The sequence below is a fragment of the Telmatherina bonti genome (assembly GCF_933228915.1).
Source record: "Telmatherina bonti genome assembly, chromosome: 17".
NCBI lineage: Eukaryota > Metazoa > Chordata > Actinopteri > Atheriniformes > Telmatherinidae > Telmatherina > Telmatherina bonti.
Window position 1 is genome coordinate 6,439,817 of NC_136615.1, and position 23,638 is coordinate 6,463,454.

At 44.5% G+C, this 23,638-nt stretch overlaps 1 protein-coding gene across 1 annotated transcript in view; it reads left to right on the forward strand.

Annotated features, from left to right (window-relative positions):
• LOC306768302 (zinc finger SWIM domain-containing protein 6-like) overlaps positions 1–23,638 on the forward strand; it is a gene marked incomplete at its 5' end in the record, with an annotated part of 67,523 nt that overhangs the window by 34,353 nt on the left and 9,532 nt on the right. Inside the window, 8 exons of the mRNA XM_079256606.1 lie at positions 521–671; positions 3,185–3,364; positions 4,020–4,196; positions 4,279–4,425; positions 5,082–5,222; positions 7,862–8,122; positions 13,432–13,567; positions 17,716–17,873. Coding sequence (XP_079112732.1) covers positions 521–671; positions 3,185–3,364; positions 4,020–4,196; positions 4,279–4,425; positions 5,082–5,222; positions 7,862–8,122; positions 13,432–13,567; positions 17,716–17,873 — 1,351 coding nt within the window. The remainder of the gene's footprint in view (positions 1–520; positions 672–3,184; positions 3,365–4,019; positions 4,197–4,278; positions 4,426–5,081; positions 5,223–7,861; positions 8,123–13,431; positions 13,568–17,715; positions 17,874–23,638) is intronic.

Genomic DNA, 23,638 nt, shown 5'->3' on the forward strand with positions numbered 1-23,638 from the left:
GTTCCTAGGATTACTTTTCTCATTCCTAGGAATACTTTTCTCATTCCTAGATTACTATACTCATTCGTAGATTACTCAGTCCTAGATTACTATACTCATCCCTGGGATTATTTTACTCATTCCGAGGATTACTTTACTCGTTCCTAGGATTACTTTACTCGTTCCTAGGATGACTTTACTCTGGATTCTAACACGTCTGTAGTAATGCCGTAAATCTCAACGGTACCAGGGTGTGTGTTGGTTCCTCTACTGTTTACACTCCATGTATATTTTTATGCAGACGACAGTCTTCTGTTTGTAATGAAATAAATCTGTTTCATCTGTCTCCAGCTGGTTTCAATGCCGTCTTGGTACAAACTGGACGGCAGAACTTTTACAAATGGACGTATTGACGTGAAATTTTCTGTCATGTATTTCTTAGTGAACGGCAGGTTATAGGAGACTTTTTCCAGCATATCATCAGCAAACTGCGGTCTGTATGAAAAACTAGCTTTAACCTAAATTCCTTCCGTCTCTGCAGGTGAGAGAGATGCTGAAGATGAGGGACTCCAACGGTGCTCGCATGTTGACGCTGATCACAGAGCAGTTCATGAGCGATCCCAGACTGGCACTGTGGAGGCAACAGGGGACCACCATGACAGACAAGTATCGGCAGCTGTGGGACGAACTCGGTACGACTCGGGTTTTTCATACAGATAAAATGTCTTTCCTTTAGCTGCTTGGATTTAGTTTTGTGTGACTTTATGTCCAGTGTGTTTATGTGAAAAGGAAACCCAGTTACTAAACATTTTGCTTCACTCTGTCGTATAAAGCTTGTATTTATCCTGCAGTTTCAGGGGCTTTTCTTGCTTTGGCAGATTTTCATGCCAATGAATCCTCCTTTGTGGTTTTTTTCTGAAACAGGAAGGAAACCTGACGAGGAAGATTTGGTGTGTTTTGTTCCATGTTGCACCGATCTGCTGATATGGTTCAGATATATGATGGAAAGTGACAGTATTGGGGATCTTTACAATAAGTTAATTGTGGTGTTTAATATTGTGATTAAATGGGAATTAATCGTGACGTCTAGTCAGAAACTAATGGCTCTGCTAACAGAGACCTGCGGAGAAAACTGGAAAAACAATCTTTGTGTTGAGTGCATGTTAGCATGCTAAAATAATGTTCTCGTTGCTACGCATCATAATTAGCCTTCACACTGTTAAAGTTGATTTGATGTTTTTGTCTTTTTCATTTCCCCATCTTTGTGCAAAGCTAATCATTATCTTGCATTGTAGTCATGTTGGGTTATATTTGGTATGGAAATGATGCGTTGTGGTCTTGATCCTGGCTCGGTGTTGTCCTTCAGGCAGGAGGTGCGATCCCGATCCCTCCTCTTCACCGCCTGCTGCCTCTGTTTCTAAACGCAGAGCCTCTCTGCACCCATTTTCAGATCATTTCGCTTCACTGCGGGGAGTTGTGATGCTCTCCGTGGCTCAGACTAATTCCTGGTGTCTCACGCTGAGCGCCTCTGCAGGAGGATGATTGAGCTGTCTGGCAACAGAAGCAAAGACTTCTCTGGTTTATTTTCTTTAAATTTACGGTAATTCATCGTCTCTGAATGACATCGATGCAGCATGCAGATGCAGAAGAGTCCGAAATGATCAGATCCCATCTACTTTCTGTTCCAGCTTCTTTGTTTCATGGTCTCTTCTGCAACCTGAACAAAGAGTCTCTCCTCCTCCCCCATCCCTTCCTCACCTCTGCCTCTCACCTCCTGTTTCATTTTGTCATCTGTCATCCTTCATTTATCTCTCAACACCTTCAGGTCTCTCAGTTTTCCTTCCTCCAGGCTCCTTTCCAGGCTTCAGCCAGCAACAATTAGTCGACTTATCGATCAGGGGGAAATTAACCAGTGTGGCTGATTACACGTCTCATCATTCTGAAAGCAAAAACAACTTTCGTCTCTTGGATATTTCTTCATGTGGAGAACGCCCGTTTTGTCTCTCCATTGCGTCACGTTATCAGACAACAGAAGACATCATGTCTCAAACATCACTCTCGTTGCATCGGTTTCACTCTGCAGTTGCAGAATTTATGCAGATTTTCTCAGCGTTGCTCCTAGCAACGGCCAGTTTAGCATCCGTCTTACATCCTGTCTCTTCTCTGAAATCTCTCCAGATTGTAAAAGTCAGGCTGATGTCGACTCTTGTCTCCTGATTTGCCACTTTTCGTCTTTTATCTCTCTTCCCAAGACTTTGTCCTCTTGTGTTTCTACTAGAGGTAGGAAAATCGAATCAAAAAATAAAAAATTGGGATTTTTTGCTTCACAATTTTAAAATCGATTTTTATCAGAAAGATTTTTTTTTTTCCTTCTCAAATCAAATCAAATAATTCATTCCGAAATTTTAGTCATTTTTCTTGTTTTTATTGATCTTTTTACTTGTCTTCTTGGGCATTATAGCAGCAGAATGATGGCCTGTGTTACTAATAATACTGTGTTGGTTTTTCCTCATTGAAATCAAGAAAAATGACGAGCAAAAAATAAGTTTTATACATTTTTTTTGTTTTTAATCTACAAAAATCAGCAAAATCGAAGGGCTGTTAGAATCGCAATTTAAACCCAATCGGCACCCAAAAAATCGGAATCGAATCGAATCAGGACACAAGCACATCGTCACAGTCCTAGTTTCTACTATCTGACACATAAATGACCCTGGAACAGTGGAAGTAAAGAAACCAGAAGACACAGTATCTGGAGTTAAACGTACTTTCTGTTTGAGCCCATCGGACCCCGAGCAGTAAAAAGCTTTGACTCAACGCCCAGTCTGTTACGACTGAACAACTTGGATTATTCTAGTCTGTGATACATAAATAAAACTCATCATGTTTCTATAAACCAGCAGGGTTGGAAAATTCACGTTATTGTTGCCATAAAATCAACAGTTTTTCCACTTTGTTTGCTGTGGTTTTATTTTAGTGGATATAAAAATTGACCTTATTCTGATTCTGAGACCAAAATAATTTATGTGTGTCGTTCAACTGTTTCCACTGATAATAATTTTTATATTAAAAATACTGACATGAATTTATTAAAGTATTTATAAAAACTCAGTCGTATGTCGTCTCGAGTCGGCTCTGCTTCGCCGGTCTCGGAGGTTGTTGCCGGGTAACGGGGAGTGATTTGTGTGGACGTGTCTCCATGCAGGCGCCCTGTGGATGTGCATCGTGCTGAACCCCCACTGCAAACCCGAGCAGAAGGGATTCTGGCTTCGACTGCTTCGCAGGTGGAACGGCGTGGACGTCTGTCCCTTGGAGGATGGTAACCATGGCAGCGAGCTGACCAATCTGACCAACGCTCTGCCCCAGGGCCCTCCCGGCAACCCAGGTGAGCTGACGCCAGGCTGAAGAAGAAAAGACATGACCTCCCTTTGTTTTTTATCTCTGGATCCTCTCCTACATCTGATCTCCTCCTTCCGTATTAACTCCTCCTGCATCCTCCCCCTCTCTTTTCATCGGTTCCTCCTCCCGCCTTGCTGCCTGGGAGCTTTATTTGCTTTCCAGTCCGTCTGATTCAGGTCCTGCTGGTCCGGTTTGTCTTTTTTCTCTTTGTCCACTAAAACTGAGACAACATGGAATCACCGATGTTTGTGTCCGAGGCACTTTTATTCCTGCTTCCACATGTTCTCAGATTATAAAACACAGTTTATCCCACAGCTCCCATCATGCTTTGGGGTGTAAAGAGGAAGTAAAGCCCCGAGTCAGAGCCTGCATTCGTTCACATTGAACATTAAAACATAGAAAATAAAAACCATGAAAATGGTTTCATTCTCAGGATTCTGCAGATTTCAGGACAAACAGGGTCCATTTAGATCTAGACCACAGATCTGGACTCATGCAGTCCACAGCTCAACTCCTGATGAGCATCAGGACAAAGAAGACTTTTCCAGGTTTGGGAAAAGTCTGAGTCGGATCGGGTCTCTGAATCCGTCCGGTTCTTTCAGAACCTCGTCCGGGTCTAAAACCGCCTCCGTCTCCTTCAGATTCCCTGACGCGTCCTCACCGAACCGTCTTCACCCGAGCCATCGAGGCCTGCGACCTGCACTGGCAGGACCCCCACCTGCAGCACATCATCACCGAGGACCACTACGCCAACTACTGTTACCATGACAACCTGGACGGCGCTCTCTTCGACGTCCACGGGTGGCCCCTGTGGCACGGTGAGTGGACGGGGAGGCGGGAGGACGGATGTTAGAAGACAAGCAGAGCGAATGAAACGTCTCCTCGTCTTTTGTCCCGTAGAGCACGTCCCCACGGCGTGCGCCCGCGTGGACGCCCTGCGATCACACGGCTACCCGAAGGAGGCGCTGCGGCTGGCCATCGCCATCGTCAACACGCTGCAGAGGCAGCAGCAGAAGCAGCTGGAGCTCTTCCACATGCACAAAAAAGGTCAGACGCCGGCCGCCATCTTCATGTCACTCCCTCCAACATCTGTGTTTCACGGCTCCGCCTTCCTCTTCGCTTCTTGTGTTTTACGTCTGCAGATGCGGCTCTTTGTTCATCATACATGATGTAACTTCACAACACGCCATCAGTCTTTAATTATTCAGATCAGAACAACGTGATCTGCTTGTAAACATAAAACCTGAAAACGCAGCTTCTCCTGCGGCCGTGTTGATTCCATCCTGTTTATTGTTCCAGTAAAGCAACATCTGCAGCTTCCCAGCAGAACAGCAGCTGCTTTTCTTCTTTAATTACTAAATAACTTGTGTTTAACTGGGAAAAATGAAGCTTTCCCCCCTTGTGGAGGGATTTTCTCTCCTAGAGAGAAAAAGGCAGGAGAAAAGGGGGTTTCAGTGCGGCTTCCTGGCAAATTAAAGCATGTTATTGGTTCACTGTGGTCTCACATCCCTTTTAAATTATCGCATCAATCTGAGGAATTCAGGAAATGTGCAAGGCCGAAACTGTGTGGTTCCTGAAGGCAACATGATGCATTCAGGGTTAAAACTTTCTGTGGTTGGACTCGTTAGTTAACAGACCTCAGACCTTCACATGGTCTGGTTTTGACCCTGCAGTAACGCAGCAGCGTGCTTGTGTTCCTGCAGAGCTGCTCCACAGAGGAGTCACATCCGTCACCAACCTGGAGGGCTGGGTGGGACACCCTCTGGACCCCATCGGCACGCTGTTCAGCACCCTCATGGAGACGGGGAGGGCTGGCGAGGACGGCGCAGCGCTGGACTTCTCAGGTACAAAGGCAGCAGCAGAAACGGCTTCCTGAACGCGGTGGTGGTCTTGGCTGTCAGACCCTCGGGTCGGAATCAGCAGAGAAGACACAGACGTGCTGATTGGCCTCCAGTCATCCTCCAATAACAGCTCATGAATAAGAAATGCGGCAGGAAAAACACCCCAATTAAAAGACATTAATTATGCAGAGAGCTCCGTTAGATGGATCCAGCGTGTTGCAGCTCTGGTGAAGAACAGCTCTTTCAGGAAGTTTCCAGACCTCCTGACGGGAACAAAAACTTCTCACCACCAGCTCTTCCTTCCTTCGCTGCAGCTTCCAGCCCTGCAGGTCCAGCAGATCTGGATTTCAGCCGTTTCTCAGGTTCCTGCTCGCAGATCTGAGCTGCTGCTGCCAAGTGTTCCAGTCCAGAATCAGCAAACGCATCGTGTAGAGACTTCTGGAGCCGCAGCAAAGGGAGGTTTCCGATGTGTAAGCATCGGTTAATGTGTTTGTAGGGAAGAAGGAACGACGATGGTTCTCAGCACAAAGGAAAGAAACGCCTTCAGGGTGAATCTGAAATGTCTTTGGACCGATGCAGCTGCAGCTCCGGACATCTGTCTGATCGTAGATCAATGAAATGAAGCCTGGTTTCCACCAACGGGTCGGGCAGTTTGCTCTAACGTTGTTGCATTCCTGCAGCTAATCGTGACCTTACTCTGGAGGCGGAGCTTCAGCTGGACCGCAATAGATGCTTCAGCTGCGTAAAAGCATGACGCCACGCCACGGCAGCGCCACGCCTTCCTCTGATTCTCTTCCTCTGTAATGAGGACAGCACAGACGTCCACGGTGCCTCGAAAAACCATTTTAAATCACTAAAAAGAAAGTGTGTTGCTCTGAACGAGGAGCCGCTTTTGCTTCGTTTTTACGCCACGTCGCACAGGAAGTGATATTTTTATCAACCAATCAGAAGATTGCAGTGTGTCAAGCTCCACCCTTATGGGTTTGATCGGGATGTTCGGTATTCCACGGAAGAATCCCGAATATGTAGGACATAGATGTTCATCAATATGTGCAAAAAGAAAAGCGCCCTGACCCACACCGGCTGGTGGAAACGAGGTTTATGTGAACATTTCCTCTGCAGAACAAAGTTGGAGGTTTTTGTCTCCAAAGAGACCATTTTGATGCCGTCTCGTTTCCATCAGCGAGAATGTATGATCTCGCTATCGGCTGTGTTTTCACAGCAGCCGGACCCGTCTCTGGTAGCCGGCGTGTCAGCCGGCTAGTAGGTCTGCTCGATTACGACAAAAATTATAATCACGATTATTCTGACTGAAATTGAGATCTGGATTATTTAACACAATTATCCAGTATTTATAAACAACGCTGCGCGTCGTGGTGTTCTAGACTCCGAGCCGTGCATTATAACCGTTTAATGGACGGTTCTGAGTTGTTTAATCTGCTTTTACCGCTTATATAGGAACTATTTTACGTTGGCCTGGATGTACGTTTTATACCAAACAACCGCTGTCAGGCTGCAGCACGTTTCTCTCATTCACCTGTTAAAAGACGGCTGATCTGAACCAGCTGGTTAACGCGTTGCTATGGTAACGCCCCGTAACGGAGGGATATTACAGCGTTTAACTGGCCGAACTATGTATAGGACAATAATGCAGCCAGTTGTCACTGACAATGGTATAAACTATGTTTAGGTGAACTTCCACAACCTACTGCAGTTATTCTACATCGACCTGCAGCCGGAGCCGACTGAGACTGGCCGCCTGGGAGTGCTTTAGGACGGGAGAGGCTCCCGCTGCTCCTTCCTTACAGTAACTGCAGAACAATATGTGCCTTCAAGTCAGTCGCCAAAACACCAGAAAAGTCTCTAATAACTCCAGTAAAAGCTGCTAGATTTGTCGCTTTTAACAAAAAAAGTCTCCAGATTTAGCGAGAAAGTCTCCAAGTTGGCAACAGTGTCTGAATGAAAGCAAAGCGGCTGTGGGAGGAGTTTACAGCACAGCGCTGCAACGCCAGAGACGCTCGATTAGCAGCTGAAGACAGCAGGAGAGGAAACTGCAGATAGAAAAATAATCACACCCTTTTATTTTTATCATCGTTGGAAACCCAGATCGTACTGAGATTAAAACCCAATTAATCGCCCAGACTTATTGGGTAGCGATATCTGCAGTAGATGCGATAATAAACAACAAGCTGCCGTCGTTTGACTCGTCAATACAGACAAGATTGTTCCCCGTCTGGGTTATCAGGAACTCCGTCTTTGCTTTTTATTTTATTTTTGTGATTATCCATCATTTTACAGAACCAACAAACAAAAGCATTGTAATAAAAACCTGTCTGCAAACACTCCAGCTGAGATGATGTTGCATCGAAAGGCTTGAAAGGCTTCAATTAAGACTCTTCTATTTTTATCTGCAAGGCGTTCAGGGACCGCCGTGTCTCCTGGGATGAGCCGCGAGGTCTGCCAAGACATCATTACACCATTAAAACGCATGATTACCTTCCTCTGGAGGATGCACGCTGTGAAAGAGGAACACTAGAATGAACAAATAGATCAATTGATTTATCAATACTCTGCTTGGTCAATGTCCCGGAGGGGACGTCCCTCACCCCGTCCCTCACCCCGTCCTGTCCTCTCCCCCTCAGGCTCGCAGGGCTCAGGCAGGAGGGCAGACGGTTGTGTTGCCATGGCGCAGCGTTTTCTGAAGGAAGGCAAGTCGTTGCTGTCGCTGGCCGTGGAGACGGCTCTGATTGGTCTCGGCCAGCAGAGGGTGATGCCAGACGGGCTCTACGCTCAGGAGAAGGTGTGTCGCAACGAAGAGCAGCTATTGGCCAGACTTCAGGAAGTCAACCTGGACGACGCGCTGGTGAAGGTCTTCAGGAAGCAAGCCACTTTTCTGCTAGAGGGTGAGTTAAATTCAGCCTCTGCAGGATCCATGCCAGAGGGTTCTGGCTTTTTCTTTTTACAACTAAATATTCACTTAACTTTATAAACTTAATCCCTAAAAGCCGAAATGTTTTCAATAAAAACTCAATAAATACTCAGTAAATAAAGGTAAAATAAACAAACCGGATATTTTAATAATAATGAAATAATAATAATGATTAAATGAGTAAAACAAAAAATAAAGAGAAAATTAATTCATCTGTTTAAAGGAATAAATGTCTTCGAAAAAATATTAATTATCTGATAATTACTTTTGTCCACATATAAATATTAGAAATTAATTAATTAATGGTGTCATTAATCAGTTAAAGCAACAATGAGTCATGGAGGAAGATAAGTCTCACAATATATTAATTTCTAAAAGATTTATTAATTTATTCAAATTAAATAAAAATTCATGAATAAATTTAACATATCAAATTAATCAAAATCTTTTTTTTTTTTAATTTTACGTTAAAAAAATAATTTGTTCATAATTGAATTAATTACGGCTACAGCTAAAATCATTATTATTATAATAATTTTAAATCACTCTAACCATCAGGCGTAGCCATCAAACATCTGGATTAAAACTGCATAAAATGTCGACTGGCTCTACAGGCGTCTATTTATATTGATTAAGGAGCAGAGCAGCCAATAAGAAGCCCCGATCTGTTGATGAGTAGTAGTGACCGCAGAGAGTTAAATATGCTTTAACCTAGAGGTGGAATTAGAACGCGTTAGTTACGATAAATAATTACGTTTAAAAATAAACATTTAATCGCGGAACTTTTGCCATAATTTCCTGGCACAACGATTACAGTGATTCCCACGGTTCACCTGTTACATTAAGCCTTTCGTCAAACCCCTCGAGCTACTCTAAAGAAAAAGTGATTATCAACACGACTAGCGACTTTTTCTGGTGTTATTGGAGAATTCGTAACGTAACGTGAAAGCACGTATCGATTACTTTTTGTGAGAAGCAGCGGCAACATAAGCTCCTCCCCCGTCCAGAAGAACTCTGTAGAAGCTATATATATCTGTATATATGTGTGTGTATATATATATATATATATATATATATATATATATATACTGTTCATTTCCAATTTAATCAGTTAATGACATATTTAATAATTTCTTGCTGTATTTATGAAATTTATTGTGGAACTTTGTACCCTCCGTAGAAAGTTAGCATCATGTTCTTCACATCTAAGAAAAGACTTAATGGTTTTATTCTTCTTTAGATGCCCAAAGACACTATAGAAGAAGTAAAGAGGAAATATATATGCATGTTTTCTTTTATTTTCTGACATTATAGAAGCCAAGCTGGCCGTTTGTTTCCAGTCTTTATGCTAAGCTAAGCGCTGCCATCATCCCTCACATGGAGTTTCAGCTGTTGGGACCACATCCAGCTCTTTGTGCTGTAACAGTGTGTCCCGTTGTTATGTGTGTGTGTGTGTGTGCTGTTGTCTTTACTGTGTGTACTTTACTGTTCAGTGTGTTCATTTACACAGTGACTGTTTGTAATCCTGTTTCTAAATGTGTGAAAGTTTTGTTTGTGTTGTCACTGTTTGCTGACCGTGTGTGTGTGTGAGAGAGAGAGAGAGAGTGTGTGTGTGTGTGTGTGGGCTATAATAAGCTTGTGGCTCTTCAGTCCCAGTAATGATGGAGCTGGTCGGCCCGTCAGCAGCAGCTATCTAACTGGTTGGTTGCGCTGATAAGGCGGAGGCCCACAGAGTTCACACTGCAGGGTTTGTTTCACTGCATTGCTCAGAAGAATAAAGACACGACTTAAACATCACATCTTAGAACAAGAGGAATGACGTATTCATTTGAAAATCCTTATTTGTGACATATGATGTAAGGATTCGTCATTTGTTCACGCCAGAAAGCCGGGATGTCCACATCTTATTCAGGAAAATGGGAACAACCCCAGATATGCTGCGTGCTTCAGTTCCAGTTGAAGATGAGAGAAGTTATGTAAACTGGGAATAAGTTTGAATTGTTTTCCCATGAAGAAACACCAGTTAAACCAATAAAAACATGTCAGACCAGCAGGAAAAAGGCTGCTGAGCCAGATGTCCTGTCTGGATGTTGGGGGTTGAACAGTTCAGCTAAGGCAGTGGAGTAAAACTCCAGTCCTGGACATGTTTTTGTTGTTTCTCTCCACCAACACAGCTGATTCATATCAAATGGATCCAGCAGCTTCTCGTCAACGTATTTATGAATTCTGGTCATGTGTGTTGGAGCAGGGAGACAACAAAAACCTGCAGGATGCCGGCTCTCGAGGTCTGGAGATTGACACCTGTGAGCAAGAACAACTTCTGGTGATTTTTTTGCTTCACAATTTTAAAATAGATTTTTTGTTAAAAAAAAAAAATCTATTTTTATTTTCAAATAAATAAAAACATTGCATTTTAAAATTTTTGTCATTTTTATTATTTTGTATAACGTACTTGTGTTCTTGGGCATTATAGCAGCAGAATGATGATCTGGCTACTGTGTTGTATTTTCCTCATTGAAAATTGTGATTTTAAACAACCTTTTGCAAGAACTACACTCAAACAAATGAGTATTTCAGTGGTTGGTGGAAGACAATGGAACGCACTAAAAAGCCATTTTAAAAGTTGTTCAAATCCTTCTCAATTTGAAAGAATCTGTTGTAGATAGAAGCCGTAGAGCTTCATGTGACGTTGTATCACATCATAATATATCGTGTTGTGTCCGGTTAAATCGTGCTGTTGTGCAGAGTTTTGTATCGTCTTTTATCACATTAAATCATTCTGTATTGCTTTATGTCATATTGTATAACTTGCCATCATGTTGCATTGTATCGTATCGTGCTTTGATGTGTCATGATACTGTATTGCGTCATATTGTAACTGCTTCACTTCACGATAAGAAAAACTTTGCAGAGAAATAAAACTGTATTGATGTGAAATCAGCTGCTTCTTGTCGGCAGTTCTCGTAGCTTCCATGTTTCAGGACGTTCTCCCAGCACGAAGCTGAGGTCGGATAAGCAGCTGATTCACGGCGTCCGGCGTTAATCGACCTCATCAGACTGGCTGATGCTGATTCACGGCGTTAATCGGCCTCATCAGACTGGCTGATGCTGATTCACGGCGTTAATCGGCCTCATCAGACTGGCTGATGCTGATTCACGGCGTTAATCGACCTCATCAGACTGGTTGATGCTGATTCACGGCGTTAATCGGCCTCATCAGACTGGTTGATGCTGATTCACGGCGTTAATCGGCCTCATCAGACTGGTTGATGCTGATTCACGGCGTTAATCGGCCTCATCAGACTGGTTGATGCTGATTCACGGCGTTAATCGACCTCATCAGACTGGTTGATGCTGATTCACGGCGTTAATCGGCCTCATCAGACTGGTTGATGCTGATTCACGGCGTTAATCGACCTCATCAGACTGGTTGATGCTGATTCACGGCGTCCGGCGTTAATCGGCCTCATCAGACTGGTTGATGCTGATTCACGGCGTTAATCGGCCTCATCAGACTGGTTGATGCTGATTCACGGCGTTAATCGGCCTCATCAGACTGGTTGATGCTGATTCACGGCGTTAATCGGCCTCATCAGACTGGTTGATGCTGATTCACGGCGTTAATCGGCCTCATCAGACTGGTTGATGCTGATTCACGGCGTTAATCGGCCTCATCAGACTGGTTGATGCTGATTCACGGCGTTAATCGGCCTCATCAGACTGGTTGATGCTGATTCACGGCGTTAATCGGCCTCATCAGACTGGTTGATGCTGATTCACGGCGTTAATCGGCCGCATCAGACTGGTTGATGCTGATTCACGGCGTTAATCGGCCTCATCAGACTGGTTGATGCTGATTCACGGCGTTAATCGGCCTCATCAGACTGGTTGATGCTGATTCACGGCGTTAATCGGCCTCATCAGACTGGCTGATGCTGATTCACGGCGTTAATCGGCCTCATCAGACTGGCTGATGCTGATTCACGGCGTTAATCGGCCTCATCAGACTGGTTGATGCTGATTCACGGCGTTAATCGGCCTCATCAGACTGGTTGATGCTGATTCACGGCGTTAATCGACCTCATCAGACTGGTTGATGCTGATTCACGGCGTTAATCGGCCTCATCAGACTGGTTGATGCTGATTCACGGCGTTAATCGGCCTCATCAGACTGGCTGATGCTGATTCACGGCGTTAATCGACCTCATCAGACTGGCTGATGCTGATTCACGGCGTTAATCGGCCTCATCAGACTGGTTGATGCTGATTCACGGCGTTAATCGGCCTCATCAGACTGGTTGATGCTGATTCACGGCGTTAATCGGCCTCATCAGACTGGTTGATGCTGATTCACGGCGTTAATCGGCCTCATCAGACTGGCTGATGCTGATTCACGGCGTTAATCGGCCTCATCAGACTGGTTGATGCTGATTCACGGCGTTAATCGGCCTCATCAGACTGGTTGATGCTGATTCACGGCGTTAATCGGCCTCATCAGACTGGCTGATGCTGATTCACGGCGTTAATCGGCCTCATCAGACTGGTTGATGCTGATTCACGGCGTTAATCGGCCTCATCAGACTGGTTGATGCTGATTCACGGCGTTAATCGGCCTCATCAGACTGGCTGATGCTGATTCACGGCGTTAATCGGCCTCATCAGACTGGTTGATGCTGATTCACGGCGTTAATCGGCCTCATCAGACTGGTTGATGCTGATTCACGGCGTTAATCGGCCTCATCAGACTGGTTGATGCTGATTCACGGCGTTAATCGGCCTCATCAGACTGGCTGATGCTGATTCACGGCGTTAATCGGCCTCATCAGACTGGCTGATGCTGATTCACGGCGTTAATCGGCCTCATCAGACTGGCTGATGCTGATTCACGGCGTTAATCGGCCTCATCAGACTGGCTGATGCTGATTCACGGCGTTAATCGGCCTCATCAGACTGGTTGATGCTGATTCACGGCGTTAATCGGCCTCATCAGACTGGTTGATGCTGATTCACGGCGTTAATCGGCCTCATCAGACTGGTTGATGCTGATTCACGGCGTTAATCGGCCTCATCAGACTGGCTGATGCTGATTCACGGCGTTAATCGGCCTCATCAGACTGGTTGATGCTGATTCACGGCGTTAATCGGCCTCATCAGACTGGCTGATGCTGATTCACGGCGTTAATCGGCCTCATCAGACTGGTTGATGCTGATTCACGGCGTTAATCGGCCTCATCAGACTGGTTGATGCTGCAGGAAATGATCTGCTGACTCTGTTTCTTCCAGCTGGTCCTTACAGTGGTCTCGGGGAAATACTCTACAGGGAAAGCGTCCCCATGCACACATTCGCCAAGTATCTCTTCACCTCGCTGCTACCTCACGACGCCGAGCTGGCGTACAGAATTGCACTGAGAGCGATGAGGTGAGTAAAACAAACTCTTTACTAATTTCACTACATAAAGGAACAAGCTGTAATTTGATTGTTTTTTTCCATCAGGAAACGTTATAAGTTTCTTTTAGAAGTAAAGGTTTTTCCACATTTAACAAACTCTATGTTAAACTTTATCCTTCGTTGCAGTTTGAACTCTGAGAAAAGCTTTCAGTCATTTCACACAGTAGGAAATTTTTTCCAGGATCCTTGAAGGACTTTCCAGGAATAATTCAGAATGTTTCTGCCTTTCCTCTCGTTCTCTGTCCAGACGATCCCACATTGTTTCAGTAATATTCAAGCCCGGGTTCTGGGTAGGATCCGTCCCTCCATCAGATCCGTAGAGGTCCTGGTTCTGGGTAGGATCCATCAGACCCGTAGAGGTCCTGGTTCTGGGTAGGATCCATCAGACCCGTAGAGGTCCTGGTTCTGGGTAGGATCCATCAGACCCGTAGAGGTCCTGGTTCTGGGTAGGATCCATCAGACCCGTAGAGGTCCTGGTTCTGGGTAGGATCCATCAGACCCGTAGAGGTCCTGGTTCTGGGTAGGATCCATCAGACCCGTAGAGGTCCTGGTTCTGGGTAGGATCCATCAGACCCGTAGAGGTCCTTGTTCTGGGTAGGATCCATCAGACCCGTAGAGGTCCTGGTTCTGGGTAGGATCCATCAGACCCGTAGATGTCCTGGTTCTGGGTAGGATCCATCAGACCCGTAGATGTCCTGGTTCTGGGTAGGATCCATCAGACCCGTAGAGGTCCTGGTTCTGGGTAGGATCCATCAGACCCGTAGAGGTCCTGGTTCTGGGTAGGATCCATCAGACCCGTAGAGGTCCTGGTTCTGGGTAGGATCCATCAGACCCGTAGAGGTCCTGGTTCTGGGTAGGATCCATCAGACCCGTAGAGGTCCTGGTTCTGGGTAGGATCCATCAGACCCGTAGAGGTCCTGGTTCTGGGTAGGATCCATCAGACCCGTAGAGGTCCTTGTTCTGGGTAGGATCCATCAGACCCGTAGAGGTCCTGGTTCTGGGTAGGATCCATCAGACCCGTAGATGTCCTGGTTCTGGGTAGGATCCATCAGACCCGTAGAGGTCCTGGTTCTGGGTAGGATCCATCAGACCCGTAGATGTCCTGGTTCTGGGTAGGATCCATCAGACCCGTAGAGGTCCTGGTTCTGGGTAGGATCCATCAGACCCGTAGAGGTCCTGGTTCTGGGTAGGATCCATCAGACCCGTAGAGGTCCTGGTTCTGGGTAGGATCCATCAGACCCGTAGAGGTCCTGGTTCTGGGTAGGATCCATCAGACCCGTAGAGGTCCTGGTTCTGGGTAGGATCCATCAGACCCGTAGAGGTCCTGGTTCTGGGTAGGATCCGTCCCTCCGTCGGACCCATTCCCACTGATCTTCAGAACAGTTTCTGGGTCATGTGACCTCAGCCTTCTCTGGCTTCCTGATTGATCAGCTGAAGGTCCAGATGGATGTCCCAGGTCCTGGTTCTGGTGCTGGATTTCAGGTCCAGTTTCTGCCTCCAGGCTGAGACCTGCAGAGTTTCCAGCTCGGTTTCAGATGAAACTACAGAAATGGGACCAGACGATGCGTTCAGAAGACCCGGTTTAAACCGGTTCTTTGCTCAGTTGTCCGACGTGTCGACACAAACGCTGCTTCATCCTGCAGTTCGGAGCTTTTCTCGCCTTTTTCTCTGGAACTGATCAGGGAACAAACTGGACAGAAAATGAGAGAAAAAAGCAGAAATGGTTTAAAGTGGAGGTGATCAATAATATTCCAGCTTATTGGAAGTTTTTACAGATCACAATAAAATCTGGCTGCTGGATGGAGAAGTACATCAGTGTGGAAACCTGCCATATTTTCTCCTTCATTTCTTCATCTTTCCAGCAGAATTCACAAACATCATGTTCGTTATTATTTATTCATGCTGTTTCTGTTGCTCGCTGTCACAACATGGTTATATCATGTTATCTTCCATGTTCTTTTATATGATTTTAGATTAAGTTGATTACAGCAGTAAAATAAAGGATATTGTGAAACAATTTTATGTTAGTCTGAGAATTGAGATGATTTTAGTTTTTTTTTAGATTAAATATTAATAATCGCATAGACATAAAAACAGTTTCTGAGACGTTGGTCTAGCTCTGTTACCGTCATCTTTGTCAGTTTTTTGTAATAACTAAACATCACCATGAGAATCTCCCGTTCCACCTCATCACCATGAGAATCTCCCGTTCCACCTCATCACCATGAGAATCTCCCGTTCCACCTCATCACCATGAGAATCTCCCGTTCCACCTCATGACCGTGAGAATCTCCCGTTCCACCTCATCACCATGAGAATCTCCTGATCCACCTCATCATGATGAGAATCTCCCGTTCCACCTCATCACCATGAGAATCTCCCATTCCACCTCATCACCATGAGAATCTCCCGTTCCACCTCATCACCATGAGAATCTCCCGTTCCACCTCATCACCATGAGAATCTCCCGTTCCACCTCATCACCATGAGAATCTCCCGTTCCACCTCTTCACCACGATAATCTCCCGTTCCACCTCATCACCATGAGAATCTCCCGTTCCACCTCATCACCATGAGAATCTCCCGTTCCACCTCATCACCATGAGAATCTCCCGTTCCACCTCATCACCATGAGAATCTCTTGTTCCACCTCATCACCATGAGAATCTCCGTTCCACCTCATCACGATGAGAATCTCCCGTTCCACCTCATCACCATGAGAATCTCCCGTTCCACCTCATCACCATGAGAATCTCCCGTTCCACCTCATCATGATGAGAATCTCCCGTTCCACCTCATCACCATGAGAATCTCCCGTTCCACCTCATCACCATGAGAATCTCTTGTTCCACCTCATCACCATGAGAATCTCCCGTTCCACCTCATCATCATGAGAATCTCCTGTTCCACCATCATGATGAGAATCTCCCGTTCCACCTCATCACCATGAGAATCTCCCGTTCCACCTCATCACCATGAGAATCTCCCGTTCCACCTCATCACCATGAGAATCTCCCGTTCCACCTCATGACCATGAGAATCTCCCGTTCCACCTCATCACCATGAGAATCTCCCGTTCCACCTCATCAGCATGAGAATCTCCCGTTCCACCTCATCACCATGAGAATCTCCCGTTCCACCTCATCACCATGAGAATCTCCCGTTCCACCTCATCACCATGAGAATCTCCCGTTCCACCTCATCACCATGAGAATCTCCCGTTCCACCACATCACCATGAGAATCTCCCGTTCCACCACATCACCATGAGAATCTCCCGTTCCACCTCATCACCATGAGAATCTCCTGTTCCACCTCATCACCATGAGGATCTCCCGTTCCACCTCATCACCATGAGAATCTCCCGTTCCACCTCATCACCATGAGAATCTCCCGTTCCACCTCATCACCATGAGAATCTCCTGTTCCACCTCATCATGATGAGAATCTCCCGTTCCACCTCATCACCATGAGAATCTCCCGTTCCACCTCATCACCATGAGAATCTCCCGTTCCACCTCATCACCATGAGAATCTCCTGTTCCACCACATCACCATGAGAATCTCCCGTTCCACCACATCACCATGAGAATCTCCCGTTCCACCTCATCACCATGAGAATCTCCCGTTCCACCTCATCACCATGAGAATCTCCCGTTCCACCTCATCACCATGAGAATCTCCCGTTCCACCTCATCACCATGAGAATCTCCCGTTCCACCTCATCACCATGAGAATCTCCCGTTCCACCTCATCACCATGAGAATCTCCCGTTCCACCTCATCACCATGAGAATCTCCCGTTCCACCACACGCTGAAACGGAGGCATCTTTAGACGCTTTGTTGGACCCTGTTTCATGTCAAAAACCTCCTGCTGGAAAATTCTCTGAATAATTGAACATGGCTGAGACAGACTTTTATAAAATGTGTGAATGATAAATCCTCGCCGTTAGCTTTCTCTCTGAGCGCCGCAGAAAGCTTCAGTTCCTTAGACACAAACGAATCTGAGGATCATTCTAAGGATCCAGCAGCGTTTTGTTTGCTGTACGGAACTGGCTTTTCTCCTGTCCGAGCAGATCCGTCTGGTTCTGGACTCACTAAGTTTCCCTCCATGCTCAGGTTGCCGGTCCTGGAGTCCACGCCCCCCTCCGGAGACCTGTCCCTGCCTCACCACATCGTGTCGGTGGTCCCCAACCGCTACCCTCGCTGGTTCACGCTGAGCCACATCGAGAGCCAGCAGTGTGAACTGGCCTCCACCATGCTCACTGCTGCTAAAGGTACACACACACACACACACACACACACCAGTCTGACCAGCAGAAATGTGGGATTTTCTGTAAAGGATGAGGCGACATCATTTTGTTCCTGCAAACCGAAGTCAAGCTCATTCTGCAGTGTGTCTACGTCTGCCATATGTCTATGTCTGCAGAGTGTCAATGTCTGCAGAGTGTCTATGTCTGCAGTGTGTCTATGTCTACAGTATGTCTATGTCTGCAGTATGTCTATGTCTGCAGAGTGTCTATGTCTGCAGTATGTCTATGTCTACAGTGTGTCTATGTCTACAGTATGTCTATGTCTACAGTGTGTCTATGTCTGCAGTGTGTCTATGTCTACAGTGTGTCTATGTCTACAGTGTGTCTATGTCTGCAGTATGTCTATGTCTACAGTGTGTCTATGTCTACAGTATGTCTATGTCTACAGTGTGTCTATGTCTACAGTATGTCTATGTCTGCAGTATGTCTATGTCTGCAGAGTGTCTATGTCTGCAGTATGTCTATGTCTACAGTGTGTCTATGTCTACAGTATGTCTATGTCTACAGTGTGTCTATGTCTGCAGTGTGTCTATGTCTACAGTGTGTCTATGTCTACAGTGTGTCTATGTCTACAGTATGTCTGTCTGCAGTGTGTCTATGTCTACAGTATGTCTATGTCTACAGTATGTCTATGTCTGCAGTATGTCTATGTCTACAGTGTGTCTATGTCTGCAGTGTGTCTATGTCTACAGTGTGTCTATGTCTACAGTGTGTCTGTATCTAAAGTATGTCTGTCTGCAGTGTGTCTATGTCTACAGTATGTCTATGTCTACAGTATGTCTATGTCTGCAGTATGTCTATGTCTACAGTGTGTCTGTATCTAAAGTATGTCTGTCTGCAGTGTGTCGATGTCTACAGTGTGTCTATGTCTACAGTATGTCTATGTCTGCAGTATGTCTATGTCTACAGTATGTCTATGTCTGCAGTATGTCTATGTCTACAGTATGTCTATGTCTACAGTGTGTCTATGTCTACAGTGTGTCTATGTCTACAGTGTGTCGATGTCTGCAGTGTGTCGATGTCTGCAGTGTGTCGATGTCTGCAGTGTGTCTATGTCTGCAGTATGTCTATGTCTACAGTATGTCTATGTCTGCAGTATGTCTATGTCTGCAGTATGTCTATGTCTACAGTATGTCTATGTCTACAGTATGTCTATGTCTGCAGTGTGTCTATGTCTACAGTATGTCTATGTCTACAGTATGTCTATGTCTGCAGTGTGTCTATGTCTGCAGTGTGTCTATGTCTGCAGTGTGTCTATGTCTGCAGTGTGTCTATGTCTACAGTATGTCTATGTCTGCAGTATGTCTATGTCTACAGTATGTCTATGTCTGCAGTATGTCTATGTCTATAGTATGTCTGCGTCTACAGTATGTCTGCGTCTACAGTATGTCTATGTCTGCAGTATGTCTATGTCTGCAGTATGTCTATGTCTACAGTATGTCTATGTCTGCAGTATGTCTATGTCTGCAGTGTGTCTATATCTACAGTGTGTCTATGTCTACAGTATGTCTATGTCTACAGTATGTCTATGTCTGCAGTATGTCTATGTCTACAGTATGTCTATGTCTGCAGTATGTCTATGTCTACAGTATGTCTATGTCTATAGTATGTCTGCGTCTACAGTATGTCTATGTCTGCAGTATGTCTATGTCTACAGTATGTCTATGTCTGCAGTATGTCTATGTCTGCAGTGTGTCTATATCTACAGTATGTCTATGTCTACAGTATGTCTATGTCTGCAGTATGTCTATGTCTGCAGTATGTCTATGTCTACAGTATGTCTATGTCTATAGTATGTCTGCGTCTACAGTATTTCTATGTCTGCAGTATGTCTATGTCTGCAGTATGTCTGTCTGCAGTATGTCTATGTCTACAGTATGTCTATGTCTGCAGTATGTCTATGTCTACAGTATGTCTGTCTGCAGTGTGTCTATGTCTACAGTGTGTCTATGTCTACAGTGTGTCTATGTCTACAGTGTGTCTGTATCTAAAGTATGTCTGTCTGCAGTGTGTCTATGTCTACAGTATGTCTATGTCTACAGTATGTCTATGTCTGCAGTATGTCTATGTCTACAGTGTGTCTATGTCTACAGTATGTCTATGTCTATAGTATGTCTATGTCTGCAGTATGTCTATGTCTACAGTGTGTCTGTGTCTACAGTATGTCTATGTCTATAGTGTGTCTGTGTCTGCAGTATGTCTATGTCTACAGTGTGTCTATGTCTACAGTGTGTCTATGTCTGCAGTGTGTCTATGTCTACAGTATGTCTATGTCTGCAGTATGTCTGTGTCTGCAGTATGTCTATGTCTGCAGTATGTCTATGTCTGCAGTATGTCTATGTCTACAGTATGTCTATGTCTGCAGTGTGTCTATGTCTACAGTATGTCTATGTCTACAGTATGTCTATGTCTGCAGTGTGTCTATGTCTGCAGTGTGTCTATGTCTGCAGTGTGTCTATGTCTGCAGTGTGTCTATGTCTACAGTATGTCTATGTCTGCAGTATGTCTATGTCTACAGTATGTCTATGTCTGCAGTATGTCTATGTCTACAGTATGTCTATGTCTATAGTATGTCTGCGTCTACAGTATGTCTATGTCTGCAGTATGTCTATGTCTGCAGTATGTCTATGTCTACAGTATGTCTATGTCTGCAGTATGTCTATGTCTGCAGTGTGTCTATGTCTACAGTATGTCTATGTCTACAGTATGTCTATGTCTACAGTATGTCTATGTCTGCAGTATGTCTATGTCTACAGTATGTCTATGTCTGCAGTATGTCTATGTCTACAGTATGTCTATGTCTATAGTATGTCTGCGTCTACAGTATGTCTATGTCTGCAGTATGTCTATGTCTACAGTATGTCTATGTCTGCAGTATGTCTATGTCTGCAGTGTGTCTATATCTACAGTATGTCTATGTCTACAGTATGTCTATGTCTGCAGTATGTCTATGTCTGCAGTATGTCTATGTCTACAGTATGTCTATGTCTATAGTATGTCTGCGTCTACAGTATTTCTATGTCTGCAGTATGTCTATGTCTGCAGTATGTCTGTCTGCAGTATGTCTATGTCTACAGTATGTCTATGTCTGCAGTATGTCTATGTCTACAGTATGTCTGTCTGCAGTGTGTCTATGTCTACAGTGTGTCTATGTCTACAGTGTGTCTATGTCTACAGTGTGTCTGTATCTAAAGTATGTCTGTCTGCAGTGTGTCTATGTCTACAGTATGTCTATGTCTACAGTATGTCTATGTCTGCAGTATGTCTATGTCTACAGTGTGTCTATGTCTACAGTATGTCTATGTCTATAGTATGTCTATGTCTGCAGTATGTCTATGTCTACAGTGTGTCTGTGTCTACAGTATGTCTATGTCTATAGTGTGTCTGTGTCTGCAGTATGTCTATGTCTACAGTGTGTCTATGTCTACAGTGTGTCTATGTCTGCAGTGTGTCTATGTCTACAGTATGTCTATGTCTGCAGTATGTCTGTGTCTGCAGTATGTCTATGTCTGCAGTATGTCTATGTCTGCAGTATGTCTATGTCTGCAGTGTGTCTATGTCTACAGTATGTCTATGTCTGCAGTGTGTCTATGTCTACAGTATGTCTATGTCTACAGTGTGTCTATGTCTACAGTGTGTCTGTGTCTGCAGTATGTCTATGTCTGCAGTATGTCTATGTCTGCAGTATGTCTATGTCTACAGTATGTCTATGTCTGCAGTATGTCTATGTCTACAGTATGTCTATGTCTATAGTATGTCTGCGTCTACAGTATGTCTATGTCTGCAGTATGTCTATGTCTGCAGTGTGTCTATGTCTACAGTATGTCTATGTCTGCAGTGTGTCTATGTCTACAGTATGTCTATGTCTACAGTATGTCTATGTCTGCAGTATGTCTATGTCTGCAGTGTGTCTATGTCTACAGTATGTCTATGTCTGCAGTATGTCTATGTCTGCAGTATGTCTATGTCTGCAGTATGTCTATGTCTGCAGTATGTCTGTGTCTACAGTATGTCTATGTCTACAGTATGTCTATGTCTACAGTATGTCTATGTCTGCAGTATGTCTATATCTACAGTATGTCTATGTCTGCAGTGTGTCTATGTCTACAGTATGTCTATGTCTACAGTATGTCTATGTCTGCAGTATGTCTATGTCTACAGTATGTCTATGTCTGCAGTATGTCTGTCTGCAGTATGTCTGTCTGCAGTATGTCTATGTCTGCAGTATGTCTATGTCTGCAGTATGTCTATGTCTGCAGTATGTCTATGTCTACAGTATGTCTATGTCTGCAGTATGTCTATGTCTGCAGTATGTCTATGTCTACAGTATGTCTATGTCTGCAGTATGTCTATGTCTGCAGTATGTCTATGTCTACAGTATGTCTATGTCTACAGTGTGTCTGTATCTAAAGTATGTCTGTCTGCAGTGTGTCGATGTCTACAGTGTGTCTATGTCTACAGTATGTCTATGTCTGCAGTATGTCTATGTCTACAGTATGTCTATGTCTGCAGTATGTCTGTCTGCAGTATGTCTATGTCTACAGTGTGTCTATGTCTGCAGTGTGTCTATGTCTACAGTGTGTCTATGTCTGCAGTGTGTCAATGTCTGCAGTGTGTCGATGTCTGCAGTGTGTCTATGTCTGCAGTGTGTCTATGTCTGCAGTGTGTCTATGTCTGCAGTGTGTCTATGTCTACAGTATGTCTATGTCTACAGTATGTCTATGTCTGCAGTATGTCTATGTCTACAGTATGTCTATGTCTGCAGTATGTCTATGTCTGCAGTATGTCTATGTCTACAGTATGTCTATGTCTATAGTATGTCTGCGTCTACAGTATGTCTATGTCTGCAGTATTTCTATGTCTGCAGTATGTCTATGTCTACAGTATGTCTATGTCTGCAGTGTGTCTATATCTACAGTGTGTCTATGTCTACAGTATGTCTATGTCTACAGTATGTCTATGTCTACAGTATGTCTATGTCTGCAGTATGTCTATGTCTACAGTATGTCTATGTCTATAGTATGTCTGTGTCTACAGTATGTCTGTGTCTGCAGTATGTCTATGTCTGCAGTATGTATGTCTACAGTATGTCTGTGTCTACAGTATGTCTGTGTCTGCAGTATGTCTATGTCTGCAGTATGTCTATGTCTACAGTATGTCTATGTCTGCAGTATGTCTATGTCTGCAGTATGTCTATGTCTACAGTATGTCTGTGTCTACAGTATGTCTGTGTCTGCAGTATGTCTATGTCTGCAGTATGTCTATGTCTACAGTATGTCTATGTCTACAGTATGTCTATGTCTGCAGTATGTCTATGTCTACAGTATGTCTATGTCTGCAGTGTGTCTATATCTACAGTGTGTCTATGTCTGCAGTGTGTCTATGTCTACAGTATGTCTATGTCTACAGTATGTCTATGTCTGCAGTATGTCTATGTCTACAGTATGTCTATGTCTATAGTATGTCTGCGTCTACAGTATGTCTATGTCTGCAGTATTTCTATGTCTGCAGTATGTTTATGTCTACAGTATGTCTATGTCTGCAGTGTGTCTATATCTACAGTGTGTCTATGTCTACAGTATGTCTATGTCTACAGTATGTCTATGTCTACAGTATGTCTATGTCTGCAGTATGTCTATGTCTACAGTATGTCTATGTCTGCAGTATGTCTATGTCTACAGTATGTCTATGTCTATAGTATGTCTGCGTCTACAGTATGTCTATGTCTG